At 46.3% G+C, this 27,284-nt stretch overlaps 1 protein-coding gene across 6 annotated transcripts in view; it reads left to right on the top strand.

Annotated features, from left to right (window-relative positions):
- Window positions 1-26,495, top strand: part of LOC115095975 (leucine-rich repeat protein SHOC-2) — a 147,929-nt gene extending 121,434 nt beyond the window's left edge. For all 6 annotated transcript variants that reach the window (XM_029610366.1, XM_029610367.1, XM_029610365.1 and 3 more), the window contains 4 exons: window positions 9,115-9,237; window positions 13,110-13,247; window positions 24,109-24,226; window positions 24,650-26,495. In XM_029610366.1, the coding sequence (XP_029466226.1) occupies window positions 9,115-9,237; window positions 13,110-13,247; window positions 24,109-24,226; window positions 24,650-24,858 (588 nt within the window). In that variant the 3' untranslated portion in view covers window positions 24,859-26,495. The remainder of the gene's footprint in view (window positions 1-9,114; window positions 9,238-13,109; window positions 13,248-24,108; window positions 24,227-24,649) is intronic.
- The last annotated feature ends 789 nt before the right edge of the window (window positions 26,496-27,284 follow it).

Here is a 27,284-nt window from a genome sequence, read left to right as displayed (position 1 = left end):
GTTCTAGTTACCTTCCACCCCCGCTATTGATGGTAGAGAGCAGTGCTGGAGCTGCATCTTAGCTTCTTAACATAAACTCTATAAGGTTCTTGCACTTTGTCTTACTGTGCAGCAGAGGAGGTTAAACTTCTTGTTTCACATCCCTTCTTGTTGGGAATTTATTGTGGAAAATGTGAACTGATTTCAGTCAAAACCATGCTGCGGAACAGGTTTTTCAGCTTTTGCAAATCTTTGCATGCTATCTTTACTTGAATATTTTGCTGAGTTTAGCGTTTCTTGTGCAACTCTTAAGTGTTGGATTTAGATTTGTCTACTTCTGATTCATTTGCTACTATAAAATGTCATACAGAAATCTATTTTTCCAAAAACGCTGAGAGAGAGAAGTGTTCTCATGCAGGTGCTGAATAATGTTGACAAGCATGTTCCACACACAGAGAGATTTTAGGCTGTAAGTTGCATGACTAACCATAAAGTGCCAACAGTATTGCACTATGCTGCAGCCAACCATGGCATTTGGTGCGACTGTACTCGCATACACCACCTGATTCACCAGCACTAAATCTTTGCTTTGACCAGCTTGCCGTTACTGTTTTCATTATGTAAGCAAAGTTGGCTGCTGCCTTTCTGTCTGTATTGCCAACTCCAGTGCAATGTTATGTGCCAGAAGCAGTTTATTGGTGTCTGGTTTTGTATCTCTATGCGCAGTGTGGAACTCGGTCAGGTCCTGGGCACTTAGCATGCTCATAGTATTGGTAGGCACTGCACAGCTGTGGGGGGAGGGAGGGTTTAAATTTGTAACAACCTACATAAATTGAACAATAGATAAATGAACAAACTTACACCCATGTTACATAGTAATGACAGCAGAAAAAGCCCAAATGGTCCATCTTGTCTGCCCAGCAAACTTCTTATGGTAGTGACTGCTGCTCCATACAGGTTATCCCCAAGCCTTATGCCAAGGTTAGTACCATTGACAATCAGAATCAAGCAACTGTGACAATCATAACAAAATTACTGCTCACAATGCTGCTGCTTGACTGGGCTTTGTTTTTGGACTTGGCCGTAGAAGCAGTCTTGTGTATCAGTTCCCCGACATTAGGGGAAAAGCCCAGGACTGCTTCTACCACTTAAGTTGGCTGTTTTGAAACTTCCTGCACCCAATAGCAGGCGTTTTTGGTGGGATAAGTTTCAAAGTAACCTTGCGCATGTAAGCTTGCTTTGAAGAGGACCACGGACTGTCCTGGGAAGATGGTGGGAGTTGTGGTGAGTCTTGGGTACAGGTAGGTTTGGGGAATGTTCCAGCAGTAAGGAAGAGAGGGAGAATTATCCAGGCCTTACTGAAAGAACATAAACTACATGTAGAGGGTGATTTTCAAAATAGCCGACATAGTGGTATATTGTATAGCAGACTTTACAGAATAAAGTTTGTTACTCGGGTAATTGGCAGAGTATGCATTCGCATTACCATGCGCAGGGCATGACGTGTACATAGGAAGTCGTGCATGTGTTTTTAAATCCAAAAGTATGTGCACAAGTTGAAACACCGGCCCCTGACTCTAGCCTCTAGAATGTCTCTCCTCAAATGTTTGTAAAAGTACATGCAAAACCAACTTCTGCGTGTACTTTTAATGTGCACTGGGCTCTGCCTGGCTTTAAAACCACCGTTTACATGCATAGAACAGGGATTTCTTTGCCTGGGCAATAAAACAGAAAACATTATCTCTGCACTGAGCCACGGTGTGACGGCACCTTGAGCACTGTGTGCAGTTCTGGTCACCCCATCTCAAAGACGGCGGAACTCAAAAAAGTGTTAGAGGAGGGTGGAAATGATAAAGGGGATGGAATATCTCTCCTATGATGAGAGGCTGCACAGGCTCGCGCTCTTCAGCTTGAAATAGAGGCTGAGGCTGAGAGGGGACATGATAGAAGTTTATGAAATCATGAGTGGGGTGGAAGGGGTAAACAAAGGATGGTTATTTATCCTTTCAAATAATACTAAAACAAGGGAACATTCCATGAAACTATCAACCAGCAAACTTAAAAGAAATTGTAGAATTGCACATAGCTGCTGCTTGTTCTTTGGTGGCTCGCTCTTGTTTACTTCTCTCTCAGGGGGGGTCGATTGAATCTGGAATGAATTCCAGAGCAGTGATGGAACCGGCAGCTGCGGGCTGCGATTTGGTCCGCACCGCAGCCAGAGGGGTGGCTTCGGTAATAGCATCCAAGCGTCTGTAATGGCTGAGAAATTGGTTTGCCAATGCAAGCTCCCAGTCTGACCTTACAAAATTGCCCTTTAAAGGCTGGCGAAATGGCCAATAAGTAGGGCGAGTCCGATGTTCCTCAGGTACCAGAGAATAAGCAACAGATGCCACACTTCTTCAGCATGAGAGGTCGTACTAGGGGATCTAAATGTTTTCGACCCAACAGAGGAGCAGCCTTTCAGAGGGCTTGACCTTTGGGTAGGTCTATGACCTTTCATCCCAGACAGGGCGCAGGCTCAGGTAGTAGAGCCCCCCCCAAGCCTTCCAATGAAGGTGTGCCGACCCACCCTCTGGTACAGGAGATCGGGGGTCGCCTCTCTCTTTTATTGAAGGTGAGTCAACATCATGGGTCCTGGAACGAGATGGATATGCGTTGGAGATTTGCAATATTTCTCTCGACGTATTCATAGTGTCTCCCTGCAAGTCCCCGCTGAAGAGGCAGGCAGTGGAGTGTATGTTGTCGAGACTCCTCAGCCTGAGGGCTGTGGGCCCAGTGCCCACGTCTCAAGAAAATACGGGCCGATATACCATTTATTTCATTGTGTCCAAGAAGGAGGGCTTTTTGCCCCATCCTGAATCTCAAGAGGGGTCAACCATTTTTTGTAGGTGACTTGTTTTCACATGGAAACCTTGTGGTCATTGATAATGGTAGTGCATTTGGGAGTTTGACATCCTGGGATTTGTCCAAGGTAGACCTGCATATGCCCATCCGGCTAGAGCATAAACTATTTCTGCTTTTTGCGATTTTGGAGCATCATTATCAGTTTCGAGCGCTACCTCTTGGTTTGACTACCACGCCCAGAACTATTTCCAAGGGTTATAGTGGTGGTGGCGGCAGTGTTGAGAGAGGATGGGATTCTGGTCTACCCGTACTTGGATGACTGGCTGATTCGGGCCAAGACTCTAGAAGAGAGCCTTCTGGTGTCGCACAAGGAGCTCCAGGCTGGGTGTGAACCTGGCCAAGAGCCAAAGACTGCCATCTCAGTTGCTAGAGAGTCCAATCTCACAGCTCTTAACGTAAAATCAGCCACAAGGCAGCAGATGATGTACGGATAAACATGACTCCTCCTTTCGCCCACTACACAACTCAGCAGGCCGCCATAAAGCCTGTCCCATGGAGGCTGAAGGGAGAGGACACGGTGGCCACCAACAAACCCAATCTTGCTGGCGGCTGAAGAAGAGGCCCAAACACTGTATGTGTGGCTAGGTGAGAACCATGGGATAGTGACTGCTTGTGTGTGTGGGGGGGGGGGGGGGGGGAGAGCCTCTCTGTGTGGGGTTTTTGAGGTGTGTTGTGGTGGTTAAGAACTGTGTAGAGGTGGCTGGGTGAGAGGCTGTGTGTGTGGCTGGATGAGAGACTGTGGGGGTGAGCTGGTCCATATATGTGGGTGGAGGGGGCTAAGAATAAAATTTGTACAGCTCCCCCTTCCCACTCCACAACAATCTTAGAATGGCTGGAAATTGAAATATCCCAGGTATGAAGGAGATTTGAAAAATCCTTATCAGTTTCATTATTGGGTGATGTTTGGTATGTCTGCTGTTTTGAAATATTAAATTGGTATTCTGGGAAATGTGTTAAACATTTTTATGGGGTTTTAGTTATTGAATGTTCTATTCATCAGTTTTTATTTATTCTTTTTATTAGTATGACTTTCCTTTTTATGATTTGTATTTTTGTTTTTGTTGGTCTCTTATTTTACCTTTGAAAGGGTCTGTCAGGCCGATGCAATACCGTGCACTCAGATGAGCTCATGGCTTTACACGTGCTTGGACACGCGTCCACAACCCCTCACACAATAAGGGGATTAGCGCGTAGCTAATAGTGCTCATCACATGTAAATTCGTGTTGATGAGGCTATTTTCTATTATCCTGATGCAAAAAAAAAAAAAAATAGTGTACCTGAAGTGCACATCTTTACTCTCAAAAATGAACGCCTGCCCCGAGCAGAAGTTAACAGAAAAGCAGAAAATACTGCTTTTCTGTACTTCCTCCAACTTAATATTGTGGCGATATTAAGTCAGAGGAACCAAAAACAGGAGGGGGGTCAGATTAGGAAAACGTATGCTCATTTAACGAGCGTCCATTTTCCTAACTTGCACTGACAGCTACCTCTCCTGGGCGCCCGCTGCTGAGGAGGTGCTACGGATGTACAATTTCCCCTAGCACCCACTTTTTACTGTGGCAGCCCATTTAAATATTAAGTCGGGTGCTCAAGGAAGGTGGAAGAGCGGGTGCTCAATCCTGGGCACCCATTTAACACGCACTGATATTGCATTGGCCCATGCATGTGTTCTATATGTGTGATCAAGATGAGGGATTCTGCTAGTGTAAAGTTTCTGTGTAGGGGTCTATAGCAATCCATCTTGTTCTGTTTTCAGTAGAAGGTATATTGGTCCTCTAGGGCCTGATGTAATATTTGCAGTGCGGCGCTGTGATGGCTTTTATTGAAGCTGTGTAAGAATAGTGAACCTCTTGTGCTGTGGAGTGGTTGCTGTAGCCTAGTAGGCAAACGTACTATGCCCATGCTGACAGCTGGCGAACATGCCCTGATTTAGGGACCAAGCTCGAGCTTTACCTGTACCAGCCCTGTTCCCCCACGGTTTGAGCCTTTGGGTTCCAGGGGCCAGCAGGACTTAGGCGAGAGTCCGGGGCTAGGCCAAAGTCTGGACAGGCAATGATCGGATAATTACCAGGAGAGTACCACAGGTCAAAGCAGGCAGCAAGCAAGACATAGATGATATCCATAGAAAGGCTGGTGGTAGGCAGCAGGAAAGAGGGTAGTCTGGATCTATAGCAGGGGTCAATACCTGGAAGACAAGAGAAGGGACCAGGATGAAGTGAGGCAGGCTGGTCAAGACAAGGTGGGATTAGGAACCAAGGAACCAAGGCAGGATCTTAAAAAGGATACAGTGGAATTAGAAAAGGTATAGAGAAGCGTGTCACAAATTATAAAGAGGAAAGGAAAGGCTAAAGAGGCTAGGAGTCTTTAGCTTGAAGACACTGCTGAAGGGAGATATAAGGGTCTATAAAATGAGTGGAGTGGAACGGTTAAATGCAATCTGGTTGTTTATACTTTCGAAAAGCATAAAGACTAGGGTTTGCACAATGAAGTTACCAAGTAATACATTTAAAACAAATCTGAGAATATTTTTTAGTCAATGTATAATTAAACTCTAGAATATGTTGTTGGAAGACATGGTAAAAGTTGTTAGTGTAGCTGGGTTTAAAAAAGTTTAGACAAGTTTCTGGAAAAAAGATTTCATAAACCATTAAGGTGGTCTTGGGGAAATCCACTCCTTACCCCTGCGATAAGCAGCATGGTATCTATCTACCCCTGGGATCCTGCCAGGTACTTGTGACCTGGATTGGTCATTGTTAGAAACAGGATACTGGGCTGGATGGACCTTTTGGTCTGACCTAGTATGGCAAGTTTTATGTTCTAAAACAAGACAAATGAGAGGGATGGGGTTTGAGCCTGAGGCAGAGAGAACAGGTGGGAGTGGGGTCGGGTCTGAGGGGGCAGAGAAAAGCAGGGATCTTGCTAGGGGGTGGGCGAGAGAGGGAACGGGGATGGTGAAGCAGTGAATGCTGGGAGGATCTTGCTGGGTTTAAGCCTGAAGCAAAAAAAGAAAGCTGGGGAGGGAGTCAAGCCTGGGGATCTTGCTAGGGGGTGGGGGAGCATTGTTCTGGAGGAGGGAGGGGATTAGAGCTGGGGAGCAGAAAAAGCTGCGAAGAGGGTCAAGCATGGAGAGGATAGAGTGAGAAAGCAGAGTCGTGCTGGGGGGTGAGGAGAGCAAGATATAGGGGCAAAGAAAGCTGGGACTGAGGAGAGAGGTGAGGGGGGTACAAAGCTTGTGAAGATGACTCAAGGGAGAGATCAAGGCTGGGGAGAGGAAGAGCTGGAAAGGGTCCAGCCAGGAGGAGGGAAAAGCTGGGGGAAAGAGCAATCAGAGGGAGAGTGGCCAGAAATTATGCATTTTTGAGTAATCTTTTTTTTTTTTTTTTCTGTATTACATAGTAAATTATCATTCAAAGAGCGAGATTATATTATGTTTAAACAAAGGTGAATTTTAAAAACCCGGTGTGCACCGGAACCGGGAGATACGTGAATATGTTGGCCCAGCATGCGCTGACTGGATTTTAAAAGCTGTCCAGATACGTGCGTTATTCCCAATGTGCGAACAATATTTTTTTCCTAATATAAGGAGCGGGGCATGGGCGTTCCTGGATTTCTCAATGAAACCAGTGCATGAATACTTCTGCGCATGCCAGGGTCCCCTGCCATGGATAGTGTGTAAATCATAAAACAAAATAGCACAGATCAGCGGGATTTTAAGGGTTGGAGCTAACTGGAAGGAAGGAAGGAAGGCTAATAGTGGGGGGGGGGGGGGGGGGGGTGTTTTGTAAGTCCTATCCCTTGCCTGGGCGAACTGGGAAAACAGGCAATTGTGTTGGAGCGTGCGTCTATTATAATCCCCCCACTTGCCTTGTAGAAACGGCATTTGGGTGCCCATGCATGCGTTCACTTAAAATTGCGCACGTTCATCCTATTTTATAACATTGGCGCAAATACGTGCGTATGTTATAAAATAGTCGCGTTCCTTTGGTGTAAGCTGGCAAACGCATGCACGTGTGCGCCCACATGTCTGTTTGAAAGCTACTGTCCTAGTTGGCAGAAATGTAAAATGTTGTGCACAGAATTTTTAATTGTAAATTCCACTTAAGAGAAACAGACAGAATTGATCCTTATATTTGCTTACTTCATCTAGGGGGCATTCCATGAAGTTAGCAAGTAGCACATTTAAGACAAATCGGAGAAAATTCTTGAATTTGTTGCCAGAGGATGTGGTTAGTGCAGTTAGTGTAGCTGGGTTCAAAACAGGTTTGGATAAGTTCTTGGAGGAGAAGTCCATTAACTGCTATTAATCAAGTTTACTTAGGGAATAGCTACTGCTATTAATTACATCAGTAGCATGGGATCTTCTTAGTGTTTGGGTAATTGCCAGGTTCTTGTGGCCTGGTTTTGGCCTCTATTGGAAACAGGATGCTGGACTTGATGGACCCTTGGTCTGACCCAGCATGGCAATTTCTTATGTTCTTATGGTTAATTGATTTTTTTTCCTCTTTGCTTACACTCACTGGTGTTCCCAGGAATGCTGTTTTGCTGGCTTTTCCACGTGGTAATGTGGTCAGTTTTGAGCATAATTATTTCTCCCAGGCAGTAGATTTGCTTGTTTGTGCTAAAAGAAAAAAAAAAGTCCACCAGCTTTAAATGGGAAGCAGTACAGATGCTAAAGGTAGTCCAAAATCACATACGGCCGATACAGTTCAGTGCGCTCCGGAGCACGCTGTTAACCCGCCATTGGACGCACGTTTTCGACACGCTAGACTTACCCCTTATTCAGTAAGGGACTGAAAACGCGTGTCCAATCCCCCGAACCTAATAGCGCCCGCAACATGCAAATGCATGTTGATGGCCCTATTAGGTATTCCTGCGCGATCCAGAAAACAAAATGTGCAGCCAAGCCGCACATTTTACTTTCAGAAATTAGCGCCTACCCAAAGGTAGGCGCTAATTTCTTTGGGCACCGGGAAAGAGCACAGAAAAGCAGTAAAAATTGCTTTTCTGTACACCTTCCGACTTAATATGGAGATATTAAGTCGGAGGTCCCGAAGGGTAAAAAAAGTAGAAAAAAAATAAAAAAAAAAATTGAAGTCGGCCCGCGGCTGTTGGGTTGAAAACCGGATGCTCAATTTTGCCGGCGTTTGGTTTCCGAGCCCGTGGCTGTCAGCAGGCTCGAGAACCGACACCGGCAAAATTGAGCGTCGGCTGTCAAACCCACTGACAGCCGCCGCTCCGGTCCAAAAGGAGGCGCTAGGGACGCGCTAGTGTGCCTAGCGCCTCCTTTTGCCTGTTTTTACCACCGGGCCTCATTTAAATACAGAATCGTGCGTACAGGAGAGTGGCCTGTGCGCGTTCTCCCGCGGACTTTACTGTATTGGCCTGATTGAAAACAACTTACCAAACCAGTTCTGGATCTCAGATTCTGAGCAGAGCGTGCTCTTACCATTTCTCTCTGAATTCTGGCATTTAAAGAGACCTAGAAGTAATGATCTCACACAGCCTGAAGGTTGCTAGCCAATGCAATAAAGCAACAGGGAAAAACAATAGTATGCACAATTGCATAAGTTAGAGGTCTCGGCAGCAGGAAAAAGTTGGTTGCATTGCCCTTTTGTAGGCCACGCGTGAGATCCCACCTTGAGCTGTGCTCAGTTCTGGAGGCTGCACGTTTTTTTGTAAGGACACTGAGAAGATGGCCTGAGTACAGGGCACGGTTACTAAAACTGTACAGGGCTTGAAAAACAAAATCTCCACTGAGAGCCTTACGACACTGTGTACTTGCTGGAAGGTAGAAGGGAAAGGGGAGATACGAAAGAAACTTTCAAATATTTATCAGGCTTCAATAATGGTCAGAAATGGGAAAGGTTTCCATAAAAAAAAAAAAAGCCAAGGCCACGTGATCAGGATATGAAATTAGGGGGGGGGTTGAAGGATCAAAGGAAATCTGAAGAACCGCTGCTTTATTGAGGAGATGGTAGATGCCTGAAATAACTTGCCAGCAGAGGTGGGAGAAGTAAATCCTGTGACAATTTAAACATGTTTGGGACAGATAGAAAAAATCAAACAAATCAAAAATGATAAAAGGCAGTGCAAAGAACAGGATTGCGAGATTAGGGAGAAGACCATGGGCTGATACTTCTGAACCTTGCTGTACCTGAATGCTACTTCTGCCATACCACATCTTGTATTTTTGCAACTTCCATCACAAACGTTTGGGCTTGTAATTACAGGACAATCAGCTAACGTCGCTGCCCTTGGATTTTGGGACTTGGATCAGTATGGTGGAATTGAACTTGGCTACCAATCAGCTCTCAAAAATTCCAGAGGATGTGTCGGGGCTGATTTCCCTGGAGGTGAGTAAAAAGGAAGGCCTGCAAGTGAGGAACCAGTGACATTGCACAGTGACTTATAGCTTTGCAGGGAAAAGAAATTGCTGTGCACTTTTGAAGGAAGGTTGTGCTAAATAAACATAGGCAGCAAGGGTTCAGAGCATTAGAGGTTGGGATCCTCCGGGCCTCAAGCATCACAAACCAGCCACATTTTAGGATATTCCTAGCAAATATGCATGAAATAGATTTGCAAGCACATTGCTTTAGTTGTGTGCAAATCCTGTCTTGTGCATATTCATTCGGGATATCCTGAAAACCCAATCTGTTTGTAGTCCTCAAGCACCAGAGGTTCCCCCCACTCCTTGCCTAGGTGAACAGCCTTGTTAATCCTTCATCTCTCTTTGGTATCTTATTTAATGGAATAGTTAGCACTTTTGCTGTAAGGAGACTCTAATCTATCCTATTGGGAGAAGGTGTGATGTGCATAAGTGTTGCAGTTAAATTAATTTTCTTATGATTTTATGCCTTGGCTATCAATGTGTGATAAATCTCTGCCATAAGTATGCCACCAGTTTAATAGTTTCTGCACTTCCTTTTGCTACTGAACTTTCTGATCTCCACTCAGATAAGATTATTATCTTGTCCTTCTATTTCCCAACACCCCCCCCCTTGACCAAGGAAGAAGAATTCCAGATTATATAGATCAACCTCAACTAATATGAAACGTGCCCAGAGCCTCCACCCTTGTGACGGGTAAAAGCTCTACTCTAACCCATTTCTACATGGGATGGAGGCCTCCGGAGCATAATATTGTCATGCTAACTATGACACGGGGAAGAAATGAGGGGGCAGTGAAGAAGCAGAAAGATAACAGCATAATAAGATTGAACTGATCAGACTTTTGGCAATAGCCAAGGCTATAGGAATGTTAGAGTATGCTAAGAGTTAGAATGCTAAAGTATGTCAAAGGTCAACATTAAGTTTTACAATATTAGTATATATAGGAGAAGAGATTCAACCAGTTAGAAAATGTTATGCGCACAAACAAACTAACCCACTGGTATGTAAGTTTGGGGGGGGGGTGACTAATATAGACCTCTGAATTCTGCATTTGCTATGGTGATCTGAAGTTCTCCTAAGATATCTTACTAATAGATTTTCTCTTTGCTGGCTGGTATTAAGTGCTTATTTCAATGCCAACAAACAGGTGAAGGAACACAGACTGGCAGATACAGTACAGTGCCCTCCGATGGAGCGCACTGTTAACCTGCCATTGGACGCGCGTTTTCCCTTACCCCTTATTAAGTAAGGGGCCGAAAACGCGCGTCCAACCCGCCGAACCTAATAGTGCCCGCAACATGCAAATGCATGCTGATGGCCCTATTAGTTATTCCCGCATGATTCAGAAAACAAAATGTGCAGCCAAGCCATACATTTTGCTTTCAGAAATTAGCGCCTACCCAAAGGTAGGCGTTAATTTCTGCCGGCACCGGGAAAGTGCACAGAAAAGCAGTAAAAAACTGCTTTTCTGTGCACCCTCCGACTTAATATCATGGCGATATTAAGTTGGAGGTCCCGAAGGGTAAAAAAAAAATGGAAGTCGGCCCGTGGCTGTCGGGTCGAAAACCGGATGCTCAATTTTGCCGGCGTCCTGTTTCTGAGTCCATGGCGGTCAGCAGGCTCGAGAACAGACGCTGGCAAAATTGAGCATCTGCCGTCAAACCCGCTGACAGCCGCTGCTCCAGGCCAAAAGGAGGCGCTAGGGACGCGCTAGGAACACTAGCGCCTCCTTTTGCCTGTTTCTACTGCTGGGCCTCATTTAAATACTGAATCGCATGCAAAGGAGAGCGGGCGTTCTCCCGCGGACTTTACTGAATCGGCCCGAATGTGCTGTGGCCTTTTCTCCAGGTCTTGGGGTATACCTGAGGTCACTACTAAATCTGGGGGTTTTTTTAGTACAAGTACTCTTCTGAAAATGAACTGATCATCAGGGAGCCTAAGATCTGAAAACCAGTGTTTTACTGGACATTGCAAGTCACAAAATGAGCAGACGTTTTAGAAATTCATGACAAATTACTTTCAGTGGCAGGCCCACAATTCTGGAACCAGCGGCCATTAGCTTTGAGGAAGCAGCTTAAGGCTCATTTGCTCAGACAAGCATTTTATTAAGAAGTAAGGAAATGCAGTAATTGGTGCTTGCTCTGTTTCAGTATGGCCTAAAATGTATGGCAATGTCTCGTCGCTGGAAATTCACGTCTTGTTTGTATTTAAATGTTTCATAAAAATGAAAAATATTGATTTTAACTTATAAGCCACCTAGGATACAGGAGAGCATGGCATATAAATGGTTTGAATAAAATAAATGAATATGGATCCAGCAGTCCTCTCTTGTACTTCCAGCTGAGTCAGAACTAGGGTTGGAATCTATTGCTGTGAGACTTTGCAGCTACCTGGGGATTTTTCCTCTCTTACATCCTTCCAATCTCCAACATATCTAGTTTGGTCATTGCAGTAATTGTCCCGGAACTCTACAATCTGGCCATCGGCTGTCACCCTTAAGCAGTGATCTTTGTCTCCGGTCCCCTGCGGGCTGTGTGTGTTGTCCCCGGTGCTGCCCCCCCCAGTCAACCGGGAGAGCAGAAGACCTAACTCTGAGATCAAACCGGCACAGTGGGTGCCCCCTGAGTCACTGGACTGGCCCCTTTGGTAAATGTTTTATCAGTAGCAGCAGCTGGAATACCATAGACGTGATTTGTCAGCAGGCTTTCTGGATCAAATTGGAAGCTGTTTTTCAAGCCAAGCTAGAGCAGAGTCTACCAACGTACTTTCCTGAGTTCCCAGTTTCTTTCAGTGGAAAGAACACATCTATGTATCTTTTCAGGGTGAGAGATCCTCAGAAACTAGCTCCCTAGCAATGCATGGCTAGACACACCTTGCAGTAACCATTTATGAGAAGGTGGTAATGAGTGAGGCATGAAGTATAGATTTCACACAGCTGCAGGAAGAATTCTTCACCTGAAGAGTTGTAGACTGATATGCACATTCTGTGAAAAGCCGTATGGCATCGGCCTTCCAACCATGAGACCTATTCTGTTGCAATGATTAACGCAGATATTCCTGCACTGCCATCTGCATGTAGTGAGAACTGAACAGAGGGAAATCCTCTACCTGGTTTCACATTCCCACAGCAGCTCCTCCCCTCTAACGCTCCTCACTGCTTTTAGATTCACTATTGCTGTATAGCAGACACACAGAGATGTCCTGTGGGGAAATGTTTGTCCATTACAAATGCAGAACTGCAGTGGCCTTAAGCAGCCATTCTAAGAAATGAGTGAAGCAGTCTGTTAAGATTCTCCCTTCTGACATTTATTTTGGAGGTATTCCTATTTAAAGATTTTCTTAATGCTCCTCTGCTTAGCTACTGCGCCCGTGTAAGGAGATCCAGCTGAATCAGAAACCCGCGTTCAGCAGAACTACAGCATAAGCCACACTGGAGAGCGAACTGGGCAGGGAGACTTTATAAAAGGAGCTGGGGCCATAAAAAAGCAACAATTTCCTAAAACGAAACAGAAGGAAGACCTAAAAATAAAGCTAAAGGAGGAGGCAATAGAGCCAAGAAAAAGGAAAGTTGATGTTTTGAGCAATTCATCTTGTAATCCTGATATTCACTTCCAGTTCTCAGGGGCTGCAGACGGGGGGGGGTGTGTGTGTCTTCTTTTCAGGATATCCACAATGAATATTCATCAGCTGTATTTGCATATGGTTAGTCTGAGAGTGTGGTTCATTTACATATTCTGCTTACCCTGATCTGGCCCTTGAAAGGACCCTGATGAATACCTCTGGTCTAGAATCCACCCCTGCTGCGTTACATTGACGCATTGATATTTCTCCTCCAGGTTCTCATATTGTCAAACAATCTCCTGAAGAAACTTCCGCACGGCATTGGAAACCTGAGGAAATTAAGAGAGCTGGATCTGGAGGAGAATAAACTTGAATCTCTGCCAAATGAAATTGCATATCTTAAGGATCTACAGGTAAGGCTTTCTCTTTGTTAATCTTCGATGTCTGTTCTCAGTTTTCAGACTCGTAAAATCTTTTAGACCTTGAGCCAGGAGCTCCGAATCCGCAGGGCATACCTGACGCGAAGCATCTGCAGCATGAACAAGCTTGCAGTGTTACTTGGCAGTAACGTGTGCGTGTATACTGCTGGTGCACCACATGAAATATCACAACTTAAAACAGCAGTGCAGGGCCGTGCACGGTCATGTGGAAGGCTACGGAGGCAGTATTCACAGTCCCATGAGGTACCAGAGAGAATCAGTCTGTGACTCCTGGCTAGAGACTCTTTCTGCCAAATCTGGGCTGGGTGAGGTTGTAAAACAAATGAGAAGTACCCCAGGAACTTGTGAACGAAGGCTTCTGGCATGATTGCCCAATAGAAGCTGGTTTTGTTTGAGTCGGGAGCAGGAGGAGCCTGGCACAGCTTCATGTACGGTGAGAGCGTTAGTGACTAGCACCCTTTGGCATATGCATAGTGCCAGCCTCTAGTGCATTCAGCCAAAGGAAATGTTACAGAGCTAAACCAGGAAGGTGAATGAGAAGAAGCATTTATTTTTATTCCAGAAATGTCTCAAAAGCAAGTACTTTATAGGCACGTCATTGGAAACAATAGAAATCTATTCTAAATATTTCAGTGCACAACAAAAGGTTCTGCAGGTGTGAGTGGAAAGCATTAGCAGAAACAAACAGACCTTGCGTTTGCTGAACACGTCTGCTTTAAGTGGTGGTCCTTATGAAGTTCCGGCTTACTAAACACAGACAGGTTGATATTCAAAGGGTTTGGCTAAGTAATCTTTTGAGTTACCCCCTACAAAACCCGAGATTTGAATTTTTCTCCCATCAGTCCAGCTAGATTTTGTCTTCGTGTATCATTTCTGCACAGAGTTTAGTTGGATAAAAGTGACAGTGAGAGGCATTTCGGGGTACGGTTATATTTTTAGTTGGTGAGCGCTGGTACTCGGAGCTGCCTGCCTAAAGTTAGCCAGCTAAGTCCGGTTGGAAAATGAGCCGTCTTGAAATTACCTGGGTATCTTTATCTGGGCATGTTCTGCTGAATATCTGGATAAAGTTATCCCCATAACGTTACCTAACACCGGCAGGCTAATATTGACCTCACAGAGCATAACGTGCTGGCACTTCAGTGACATTAGTGAGAAAACTAAGAATCACAAAAGTGCTTCCCCATGCTATCCAGACTTAAAGCTGCATCAGCATAGTCGCATGTTTGGCTATTGGCAGGTACCTGACTACAGAGGTCAGTTTTAGATCATCCCTTTTACTTTATTCATTCTCATACAGGGCTATTCTCTGGTGCCCTAGCAGTGTTACTCTATTTCTCCTAGGACAAGCAGGATGGTAGTCCTCACATGTGGGTGACGACATACGATGGAGCCTGGTTCGGAAAACTTCTGTCAAAGTTTCTAGAAGCTTTGATCAGCACACTGAGCATGCCTAGCATGCCACTAACCGTGCATCCACGTGAGGTCCCCCTTCAATCTCTTCTTTTTCCGTGGTGCAGTTGCCTCATGGTTTGTGGAGCTTCACTTTTTTATTGTTTTCTCACAAAAGTGTAGTGTTTTTCCATAGTCTGGTCCCCCTTCGCGGTCAGTGCCTCCTTGGCATGGGAAGATTAAATTGCTGTTTTTTCACTCTTTGCGGTCAATCCCAGACACCTTGCTTTGCAGTGACCACCGATCATCGAACACATGCTGGGTAGCTTTTATGGCATCATCTGGTTTTCATCAGTGCCCCCCAGAACCTGCAGACCATGTCCATAACGTATCCGCATGAGGTTTGTACCTCTGCCTGGGGACCTCGCACAATGTCCGTGAGTGTCATCTGGTGACCAGATGGACCCGCAAAGGCCATCGGGCACGTCTTGATAAGATGGAGAAACTTTTCGGTTCATCCAAGTCTGCTCCATCCATACTTGTGTGTCAGCTCTTGACACAGAGAGGTCGCAGGGAGCCCCTTGATATGCTCCCTCTCGATGTTCCTCTCTCATCTCCTCAAAGGGTCGCAGGGACGGTGACAGATCCTCTATGATCTCATCGCAGACCTCCATTTCCTTGGCACTGGGGAAAGACTGGGCCGAGCACCGTAGGAGATCCTGCAAGCATTGCTACCTGTCACCATCTGCACATGGTTCTGGCATGGTATTAGCGGCAACTATACCGCCACCGAAGCAACACTGGCCGGAGGCCCCATCCTCCAATGCTCTCGGGAGTCCTAGGTGTTCCCCACCAATGTCTTTGCCGGGCACAGTGCCATCTCGGAGATCTGAGGAAGAGCCAGTGTCGCCTTGTCCCCCTCCCTCAGTTCTGGCCTCACTGGATTTTCAGGAGTTGGACTGCAGGGTTCAGACCTCTGTGTTCAGGGCGCTTCGGAGCGTTGAGCTGCCCGAGCCTCCGCTGTCTATCCTAGCATCTTTGCTAGAGCATCTGGATGTCCTTTTAGGCGCCCTAACGACGCAACCAGAGGGGCCTTCGATCCTCCAACGGCCACTGATGCCCCCCACCGGGAGTGATCCCGATCATCGGGTCCTCTGAGGAGGAAGAAGATGCGGCCAGTGCCATATTCCCAATGCCTCTGTTCTCCAAGCCCTTACCGGGTCCTTCCGGCCCCCTTGGTGCCAGGGAAGCTGATTACCGCGGTGCCCTCGATGCTGTCAGAGCCCAGGGCTGATATCCCACACGGGCCTCACCTGCACCATGCTGACCCTAGTGAGGAGGAAGAGCCTTACGATCCCAGGGAGGGATGATTTCACTTCTTCGTGGGGTTTGTCAGGGCCATGGCTGAGGCTATCCCCTTCCAGTTGCTCTCATGGAGGAGGATGCGCGAAACAAGATGCTGGAAGTACTCCAGTTCGTCGACGCTCCTAAGAAAATTGAGGCAGTTCCCAATCTCTATAGCCCGTCAGTAGGAAGGCAGATGCCACCTATTTGGTGCAGCAAGCCTTGGGGTTCGACACGTGGCACATCCCCCCCCACCAGTCGGTGGTCATGGAATCCGCCTTGAAGAAAGCCAGGCGCTCTCGTACCCAAGCTTCTGCTCCTCCTGGGTAAAAGCATAGGGAGCTTGATGCCTTGGGCAGGAAGTTCTTCCAGGGTGCTATGCTGGTAGCTCGTATTGTTGCCTACCAACTATACATGACTCAGTAGAACCAAAATCTCTGGAAATGAGTCCAGGACCTCGCAGAGGGTCTGCCCCAGCAACAACAGGAGGTACTCTTGGCCATCATCCTGGGTTTAGAAGCTTGCAAGCTCGAGGTGCGGTCCACCTATGATGTCTTTGAAACAGTGGCCTGCATAGCTGCGGTGGGCATCAGCACCAGCTCAGCGCTTCTGACCTCTGCCCAGAGTTTTAGAAGAAGCTAGCTGACCTTTCCTGCATAGGTGACAACCTCTTTGGGGATAAGGTCTGGGATGCAATAGCGCTCCACTAGTGCTTCTGATGCCCCGTCCTCAGCCAGGAAATCCTCCAGGCTGGGATCCCGGAAACCCTTCTATAGGCAGAGAAAGAATTATCCTCCGGCCTCCTGGGTTTACACACCACACATTAGCTCCCGCCCCAGCAAGCTCCGGCTACGGGCTTTTGACTGGTGGCGAGGGAGCATGAGTCAATCAAGCGCATCCCTGACGCTAGATCCCCTAGTGGGAGGCAGGCTTTTTGGCTTCGCCCATTGCTAGGAGGATGTCACTTCGGACAGATGGGACCTTACCATTATTGGTCAGGGGTACCGTCTCAATTTCAGTCTGCTCCCAGGGACCTCTCCCCCATGTCCATCGTGAGGTTCGTCCGCTGAGCAGGTCACATTTCAGACTGAACTCTCTGTCCTTATAGCAGCAGGCGTGGTAGAGCCGGTCCCTTGCCCCCAGCAGGACCTAGGGTTCTATTCGAGGTATTTCCTAATTCTGAAAAGGAATGGCAGCTTGCACCCCATCCTCTACCTCAGGGTGTTAAACAAATTCTCTCGAGAAAAACTCAAGATGGTCTCTCTGGATACGCTGATTCCCATCAAAAGCGGAGACTGGCTCTGCTCTCTTGATCTCAAGAAGGCTTACGCTCACCTAACCATTTTCCCTGGCCACAGAAAATACCTTTGCTTCATGGTGGGGAAGGCTTACTATCAATGCAAGGTGCTGCCTTCTGGGTTGGCCTCAGCCCCCACCCCCCCCACCCCCGCGTGCTCACCAAATGCCTGGCAGTGGTGGCTGTACATCTCTGGCGTCGGGCAGTGCATGTCTTCCCCTACCTCAATGACTAATTGATTAAGAGTGATTCCTGTGCAAGGGCACTGAATGCGTTAGCCCTGACAGTGCGGACTCTACAAGCCTTGGGATTCATGATTAACTACCCAAAGTCTCACCTCTGCCCAATTCCTTAGCTAGACTTCATAAGGGCCAAACTAGACATGGCGCAGGCAAAAGAGTTTTGATCAAATTTGAATTAATGACAAGGGGGACAGTAAGTAAATCTACGGCTCTAACACTAAACTTTCAAAAGGGAAACTTTGTAGCTGCTCCTTTCAGTTTTTTCTATTTTTCTCATTTTATCAAAAGTAAAAAGTGTGCAAGAAGCGTGGACACTTTAAAAAAAAAAACAAAACAAAAACCCAACAAAAAAACCCAAACAAACAAAACAAACATCCTAGAAGCGCAGTCCAGATGTATTCCACACATTAAGAAAGGTGGAAGGAAGGCAAAACTATTACCGGCATGGTTAAAAGGTGAGGTGAAAGAGGCTATTTTAGCCAAAAGATCTTCATTTAAAAATTGGAAGAAGATTCCAACAGAAGAAAATAGGATAAAGCATAAGTGCTGTCAAGTTAAATGTAAGACATTAAGACACTTTGAAACTTTGAAAAGAAGTTGGCCGAGAGGAAAAAACTCACAGTAAAAACTTTTTAAAATATATCCGAAGCAGAAAGCCTGTGAGGGAGTCAGTTGGACTGTTAGATGATCGAGGGGGTTAAAGGCAGACTTAGAGAAAATAAAGCCATCGTGGAAAGATTAAATGATTGCTTTGGTGTTTGCTGAAGAGGGTGTTGGGGAGATATCCGTTCCAGAGAAGGTTTTCATGGGTAATGATTCAGATGAACTGAACAAAATCACTGTGAACCTAGAAGATGTGGTAGGCCTGATTGACAAACTGAAGAGTATTAAATCACCTGGACCGGATGGTATACACCCCAGGGTTCTGAAGGAACTCAAAAATGAAATTTCAGATGTATTAGTTAAAATTTTAAATCTATCATTAAAATCATCCATTGAACCTGAAGATTGGAGGATGGCTAATATAATAACCTCAATATTTAAAAAGGGCTTCAGGGACGATCTGGGAAACTACAGACCGGTTAGCCCGACTTCAGTGCCAGGAAAAATAGTGGAAAGTGTTCTAAACATCAAAATCGCAGAACATTTAGAAAGACATGGTTTAATGGAACAGAGTCAGCATGACTTTACCCAAGACAAGTCTTGCCTCACAAATCTGCTTCACTTTTTTGAAGGGGTTAATAAACATGTAGATGTAGTGTATTTAGATTTGCAGAAGATGTTTTGATAAAGTTCCTCATTAGAGGCTTCTAAGAAAAGTAAAAAGTCATGGGATAGGTGGTGATGTCCTTTCGTGGATTACAAACTGGTTAAAAGGTAGGAAACAGAGTAGGCTTAAATGGACAATTTTCTCAGTGGAAAAAGGGTAAACAGTGGAGTGCCTCAGGGATCTGTACTAGGACCCATGCTTTTCAATATATTTGTATTCCTTTCCAGATCATTTATGAGTGAAGTAATCAAATTTGCAGATGATACAAAATTATTCAGAATGGTTAAATCACAAGGGGATTGTGATAAATTGCAGGAGGACCTTGTGAGTTTGGAAGATTGGGCATCCAAATGACAGATGAAATTTAATGTGGATAAGTGCAAGGTGATGCATATAGGGAAAAATAACCCTTGCTGTAGTTACATGATGTTGGATTCCATATTAGGAGCTACCACCCAGGAAAAAGATCTAGGCGTCATAGTGGATACTATTTTAAAATCGTCAGCTCAGTGTGCTGCTGCAGTTAAAAAAAAAAAAAAAAAAAAAAAGCAAACAATGTTAGGAATTATTAGAAAGAGAATGGTGAATAAAACAGAGTATGTCATAATGCCTCTGTATCGCTCCATGGTGAGACCGCACCTTGAATACTGTGTACAATTCTGGTTGCCGCATCTCAAGAAAGATATAGTTGCGATGGAGAAGGTACAGAGAAGGGTACCATTTTGGTTAAAGGGGATGGAACTGCTCCCCTATGAAGAAAGACTAAAGAGGTTAGGATTTTTCAGCTTGGAGAAGAGACGGCTGAGGGGGAATATGATAGAGATCTTTAAAATCATGAGAGGTCTAGAATGGGTAAATGTGAATCTGTTATTTACTCTTTCGGATAATAAAAGGACTAGGGGACACTCCATGAATTTAGCAGGTAGCACCTTTAAATCTAATTGGACAAAATTCTTTTTCACTCAACGCACAAACTGTGGAATTTGTTGCCAGGGGATGTGGTTCGTGCAATTAGTGTAGCTGGGTTTAAAAAAGGTTTGGATAAGTTCTTGGAGAAGTCCATTACCTGCTATTAATCAAGTTGACTTAAATAGCCACTGCTATTACTAGCATCAGTAGGGTGGGATATACTTAGTTTTTGGGTTCTTGCTCAGGTACTTGTAGCCTGGATTGGCCATTGTTGGAGACAGGATGCTGGGCTTGATGTACCCTTGTTCTGACCCAGTATGACAATTTATGTTGTTATGCGCCGCAATCAGGCTCTTGCCTTCGTCTGTAGCAGCTGATGGGTGTCTGCCCACTGCTCCGGTTGTTGGACCACATGGCGGCATCTGTCCATGTCACCCTTCTCGCCCATTTGTGCATGTGAAGGGCTCAGTGGAACTTGTGGTCACAGTAGCGACAGGCTTCTCAAGACTTGGGTTGCAGTCATGGAACCTTTGCGGGCATCTCTGTCCTGGTGTGAAAACCTCTCCAATTTGGAGCAGGGGATTCCCTTCTAAACTGCTCCACCTCAGGTGATCCTCACAGATGTCTCTCTCCTCAGGGCTTGAGGAGTCCATGTGGATGGCATTCACATGCAGGGTTTCTGGACCACTCACGAAGCCCGCGGTCAAACTTTCTGGAGCTTCGGGCGATCCGTTCCGCCTTATAGGCATTCAGAGACCGGTTGTCACACAAGGAAGTCCTGATCTGGACAGAGAACTAAGTGGCGATGTGGTACTTCAGCGAACAGGGAATCATGGGCTCGTTTCTTCTCTGTCAAGAACCGGTGAAGGTGTAGACCTGGGCCCTGTCACAGGGAATGTTGCTGCGAGCGACATACCTGCTTGGGACTCTGATTGTGCTGGCGGATCGGCTGAGTTGCTCCTTCCGGCCACACGAATGGTCCCTCAACCTGGACGTAGTAGCCAAACTTTCATCAGTGGGGTACACTCTTCGCCTCCCTGCAAAATCACAAGCAGGCCGATACAGTAAGGACGCATAAGAAAAAGTGCGGCAGTGCCGGGCGCCCGCTCGTTTGTGGCGCGCACATCTTGGTTCACGAGCCGCTCGATTCAGTATTCAAATTAGACGCAAATCTAAGCAGCGTCCAAAGCGCGTCAATGAAGCGGTAGGTGTTCACAATCCATTTTACTGTATAGAGCGGTATGCAGCGCCTATACAGTATCCAGGGTGCGCTGGTACCTGTCATTTCAAATGTCATTTGAAATATCATTCCACCAGATAAGTGGATGGTTCTTTTCTACAGACCCCACTGCCTTGAGCGCCCGGCCGGACGTCCAAGCCGCCACCATGGACGTCCAGCTGGGCGTGCAAGGCAGCAGGGCCTCCGATTATGGCCGCCCAGATACAGGCGGGGGAAGGTCCATGAACGGAAGCCGCAACCTCGGACATCCAAGGTCCCCACTGCCTTGAGCGTCAGGCCGGAAAGGTCCATGAACGGAAGTTGCGACCTTGGACGTCCGGCCGGGCGCTCAAGGCAGCGGGGCCTCCGATCATGGACGCCCGGATACAGGCGGGAAGGTCCAGGTCACGGCTTCCGTTCATGGATGTTCCTGTCTCTTTCCAGGCGTCCATGACTGAAATGCCCCGCTGCCTGTACGGTGGTCTGTGCTTCTACCTGTCTGGTCCATAGAGGCGTCCGTAGAGGCGTCCATGTCTCTGCTGGACCCCGGAGCCTCAGGACACCTAGCGGACATGGACGCCTCTCCGGCATCCGTAGAGGCGTCCATGTCCGGAGCCTCAGAGACGCCCAGAGATGGATGGTACAGTTGAACCGAAACAGAACACATACCTCCTCCGTTCTTGCTGCTGGGTTCTCCGGTCAGATGGGTTCTCCTTGCTACTGGGCTTCCCTATTCGCCTCTCCAATCTGCCGAGCATTTCTCATTCTGCTTCTCAACCGAATGAAAAATATCACCAGAGCCAGTATATACATGTTGTCCATGGCGCTGTCCGGTACGAAGCTGACTGAACACCACACTAACGCCAGGGACAGGGTAGGCAGTAAATATTCAGGTTAAAGATGCGGTAAATAAGCTGGTTAAAAGGGCGATAATTTGGGCACACGTTACTGTATCGGAGGGAATAGCTAATCAGATCATTAAAATAACATATACATGCGGCGGGCGGAAACGGATATGCGTCCTTTTCGGCAAGCGGTAAGGACGCGTAAAAGCAGATACTGAATCACGGGTACGCCGTACGCGTCCAAAACGGGTTAAAAACCAGGTAACCATGGCTGCGCTTTACTGTATCAGCCCGCGGTGAGCAGATTCAATTGGCCTGCAATGTCTTCTCCCTCCACTGGGGGAGAGGTCTGCTGTATGTGTATCCTCCTCCTCCTCCCACTCCTCTTGAAGACTCTTCTGAAGCTTTAACAGGACAGGGGGACCATGATCCTCATAGTGCCCTTTTGGCCTTGGCAGGTCTGGTTCCCTCTCCTGTGGGACCTGTCTATCAGGGCCCCCATCCGCCTGAGTACTGCACCCGATCTGATCATGCAGAATCAGGGCACCCTACTCTACCCAAACCTCCGGGCATTGGCCTTGACTGCTTGGATGTTGAGTGCTTAGTCCTTCAGCCCTTGGCCCTCTCGGACAGTGTCTCCCAGGTGGTGGTGGCTTCCAGGAAGTCCTACAGTTTGAAGTGGTGTAGATTCTCCATCTGGTGTGCAGGGCAGAGCTTGGATCCATTCACATGCCTCCTTCCCCAGCTGTTGGACTACTTGTGGCACCTTTCAGAGTCTGGCTTTAAACCAGCTCAGTCGGGGTTCATCTTAGCGCTGTAAGTGCGTACCATTGAGGTGTCGCTGGCACGCCCATATTGGTGCAGCCTTTAGTAAGATGCTTCACAAGGGGCCTGCTCCAACTGAGGTCCCCTCTCCAGCCTCCTGTTGCGTCCTCTGACCTCAATGTTTCCTAGCATGGCTCATGCGTCGTCCTTTTGAGCAGCTGCGTTCCTGTGACCAAAGTTCCTCACCTGAAAAGTTATATTCCTGGTGGCGATTACTTCAGTTCCTAGAGTCAGTGAGCTTCAGGCCCTGCTTATGTACCCGCCATACAAGAAGTTCTTTCATGATCGTGTGGTCTTGCGTAAGCACCCTAAGTTCCTGCCTAAGGTGGTTTTTACCCACCTTCTTTCCTAGGCCTCATTCCCACCCAGGGGAATGGGCTCTCCATAATTTGGACTGCAAGAGGGCCTTGGCTTTCTACTTAGATCGCATAGCCAGTCACAGGCAGTCCATTCAACTTTGTGTCCTTTGATACCAACAGCCTGGGAGTGGCGGTGGGCAAACAGACTTTATCCAACTGGATGGCAGATTGCATCGCGTTCTGCTATGCACAGGAAGGCTTTCCGTTGGCCGGCAGTTAAAGTTCACTCTGTGCGGGCCATGGTAACATCGGCAGCTCATCTGCGAGCGGTCCCCATCATCGAAATTTTCCGGGCCGCAACATGGAATTCTCTTCACACGTTGTGGTTCACTACTGCTTGGACAAAGATGGGCATCAGGATAGTGCCTTTGGTCAGTCTGTCCTGTGCAATCTGTTCCAGACCTGAACCCAACTCTTCCTGCCTTGTACCCCTTGTTGGAGCCAGACAATCTCCTGCCGACCAACAGCACCACAGTTGTGCCCATTGGCACTTTGTTCGGTCGCTATTGGTCTCACCTGACGGGGACAACCTGGAGCTTGGTATTCACCCACATGTGAGGACTACCATCCTACTTGTCCTTAAGAGAAAGCACCAAACAGACGACAGAGGAAGATGCTCTTCCCACCCCCCCTTCAGGGAGAAAGCGCAGTTGCTTACCTGTAACAAGTATTCTCCTAGGACAGCAGGCTGTTAGTCCTCAGGAATCCAGAGTTGGGTTCTCCTTCCGGTTTGTTTTATTTTTTTGCTCATGTTTTTTTCTATGTTAAGAGACTGAAGGGGTCCTTGCGTGGACGCGTGGATAGTGGCATGCTGGGCATGCTCAGTGTGCTGGTCAAAGCTTCTAGAAACTTTGATAAAAGTTTTCCGTGCCAGGCTCCATCGGATGATGTCACCCACATGTGAGGACTACATCCTGCTGTCCTAGGAGAGCACCTGTTACAGGTAAGCAACTGCGCTTTCTCCCTGAAGGAGGGATGGGAAGAGCATCGTCCTCTGTCGTCTGTTTGGTTTCTGGTATTGAGATTCTGATTCTCTACAGGTCATCACATTTCATGAACTGGGAAATGACCCCTTTCATTTGCTGTTGGTTATCTTTTGTAATTTTCTTTTGTGTGTAACTTTTTTGTCACGCAGAAATTAGTCCTGACTAATAATCAGCTAAGCACCCTGCCAAGAGGGATCGGGCACCTTACCAACCTGACACATCTTGGACTGGGGGAGAATCTCCTCACTCACCTGCCAGAGGAAATTGGTAAGAGAGCCTCTTAATTTCTCATCGCATCTCATTTAATGTTGTAACTGTCGTGAGTGTGAAAAAGGGAGGCCTGGGTTCGTGTCCTGTGCAGGGATGCACTTCGGACCCTATGGAAAGGGCAGAATGATTGCCATTGCTGCTCTGAAAGGGTTAAGCCTTGGAGACTTTACCTCCGAGGCCTCAGCCAGCAAAGAAGGCACCAAGATCACCCTGCAGTAGCAAGTGCCACAAAATTTAAACATTCAGTTTGTTTTGAAAAATCTTTAAGCTGCTTCTCTCTAATTACTTGTATTTTCTATTCCACTGTTTTATTCTGTGCAAAAATTACATTATGAAGACTGTAAATATTTTTTCTATGCAAGCAGGATGTTCTCCTTACGTAATGTCTTTCTCTCTCTTTCTTCATCCATGTTTATGTAGGTACACTGGAGAATCTAGAAGAGCTGTATTTGAATGACAACCCCAACTTACACAGCCTGCCCTTTGAGTTGGCGCTCTGCAGCAAACTTTCAATCATGAGTATTGAGAACTGTCCGCTCAGTCACCTCCCGCCTCAGATTGTTGCCGGAGGACCTTCCTTCATCATTCAGTTCTTGAAAATGCAGGGCCCCTATCGTGCCATGGTCTAATGTCCCAAACACTGTACAAAACACAAACTGCATTTAGTGAGACGGCTAACAGAGGAATTGTAGCCATTTTAGGTTATTTTTATTCTGTAAAAAACCCATGCTTTCCTAAATTTTGTTTGCTGCGTTCGATGGATGGACAGTCGGTCAGCAAGTAAGCTGGAAATGCCAGTTAAAGTGCAATCAGTTGCCAGCAAATTCAACAGTAATCACAGCTATAGGAAATAAGGGATTGCGTGATCAACGTTCGGTCTTTAGAAGTTTAGATGGCTTTGGGATAGATGTACTAAAGGTTTCTGGGCAGGAAATGCTTAGTACATCTGTCCCTTTAGTTGATTCATCTTTTCTCCATTTTACAACTCCGTCCTCAAAGCCCTTTAGTGTCCAGTGCGCTTAGGCCGGATTTTCTTTTAACTTATTTTTGAAAAGATTTAAACAATTGGTGTTTTTATATTGTTTACAGTTAGAGTAAATCACTGGAATTTTTTAAACGTGGGTTTTGATTTGCTCTGTTTAATTGATTTTCGTGCTGCTGGTGAAGACTTGCAACCGAACAAGCCTGTGTATATATTTTGTGACTACAGCCTGCTGAACGTAGTTCTAAGTTAGAGCCTTTAGGATATCATCAGAGACTTTGCCACATGGGCTGGCTACTGAGCAAAGGCATCTGCTCGGGTGCCATCTTGGGAATGTTTCTCGCAGTGCATGGTGGGATTTGCGTATTATCGCAGTAAAGACAAGCAAGGAGTAGGTATCGAAAGCCAACCCCCTTTTCAGGCCTTTTCCCTGTCGTATAACTCTGTAGATATCTGCGTTTTGTCTGGAAACGCACGTTCCCTTCCTTGTGTGGCTGCACTTATCGCAGCTTTGTGGATTCATTCACAGCCAGATGTGCAGATCAGGTCTTTGCGCTGCATTCTGCGTGTCTGAGTGCCATTGCTTTCTAGATTATCCCTGCACAAGAAATGTCTGAGATGAGTTGGGTGGTAGGCGTGCCTGTGGGTATGGAGCGGTTTGTTTATATTCCCCCTCCCAGCCCCATTACACACATTAACGGTCATTGGGTTCTGAAGCTGGTGAAAAGGTTTGATTTCTTTTAGTCTGCATCCCCAGCTTCTCATCCCATCACATATCGGCACTGAGCCGGAGATCTTTTACTAGCACAGGCCAAGTATTCAGAGGAAGAAGTTGATAGTTTCAGTGAAAAGCAAATTTAGTTTTGGGAAGTTGCAATTCCAGGAGCTCTTGCAGTAAATAATACAAGTTTGATGAATGTTAGCATAACGATTGCTGCTAATTCTGGTACCATGAATTAACGTTGCTTTTAAAATGCTGCAGTCCTTACCTGGTTTACGGTTGGCTAAAATGCCGTGCTTTCTTCCTTCGTTGGTTTGTCTGCATCTTTCTGCCGCAGACCCTCTGTGTACAGGCCCAATTTCTTCATACTTTGCTACTGGACTAATTACCCTTTCATTTCTCCTAGCTGGAAGTACTTGTTTCCCAGCCTTGGGTTCAGCATTGCCTTCCTTCTCATAATCTCCTGCTTTAACCTCCATCTCTACAAAGAATAAAGAATCCACAAAAAACAGGAAGTCAGTAGTGAAAACTACAAAATACAAGTCCTGAGACATATGAGGAGTGGGTTGTGAAACTCAGAGACCTCATATTTAATGCCAAGAGGCTAAGCTAATGAAAGCTTTTGATAGCATTGAGTTGTTTTTTAATCATTGGTCTCTATGAGCTGTATATAAAGGGCGCTTTCCAATAAAAAGCTGCCAGATAACGTCGGAGGTTACCATTTTGACAACATCATCTCAAGGCTTGTCAACGGACATTACATTGCTAGATAAGTACATCTTTCGGATTTAAGCTTTCAACATTTGAGCGATCCGTTTTGAAAGTACTCACAGACTTCAAAGTGCATACCGGGCAGCTTTTTATTGGAAAGCGCCCTTTATATACAGCTCATAGAGACCAATGATTAAAAAACAACTCAGTGCTATCAAAAGCTTTCATTAGCTTAGCTTCTTGGCATTAAATATGAGGTCTCTTTGAGTTTCACAACCCACTCCTCATATGTCTCAGGACTTGTATTTTGTAGTTTTAACCTCCATCTCAGCATTAAAGAACATCTCTGCAGAGACAGCGAATACTCCCAAGTGTAGCTCATGCAGATGTAGGATTCAGTTTGCAGTTTTCTTATGTTGGTGGAGAGGGGTGGGATTTTATTTTTCAGTGCCAATAAAATGAATTGTAAAGCTAAAGGCAGTCACATTGCAGCCTCGGAAAGACTTGACAAGGGATGTTTGTGTCTTGTGTCTCTCTTTAGAGAGGACTATGTCTCAGAAAGAAGGTGGAAGATATAGCGATAGATGTGGAAGCTGTTTTAAATAGCAAAGTCTTTGATCCCTGTTCAGACCCACTTTGTA

The sequence above is a fragment of the Rhinatrema bivittatum genome, chromosome 7, assembly GCF_901001135.1.
Source record: "Rhinatrema bivittatum chromosome 7, aRhiBiv1.1, whole genome shotgun sequence".
NCBI classification, from domain to species: Eukaryota; Metazoa; Chordata; class Amphibia; order Gymnophiona; family Rhinatrematidae; genus Rhinatrema; species Rhinatrema bivittatum.
The sequence above is the reverse complement of the archived record's forward strand: the minus strand, read 5'-3'. Positions and strand labels throughout refer to the sequence as shown.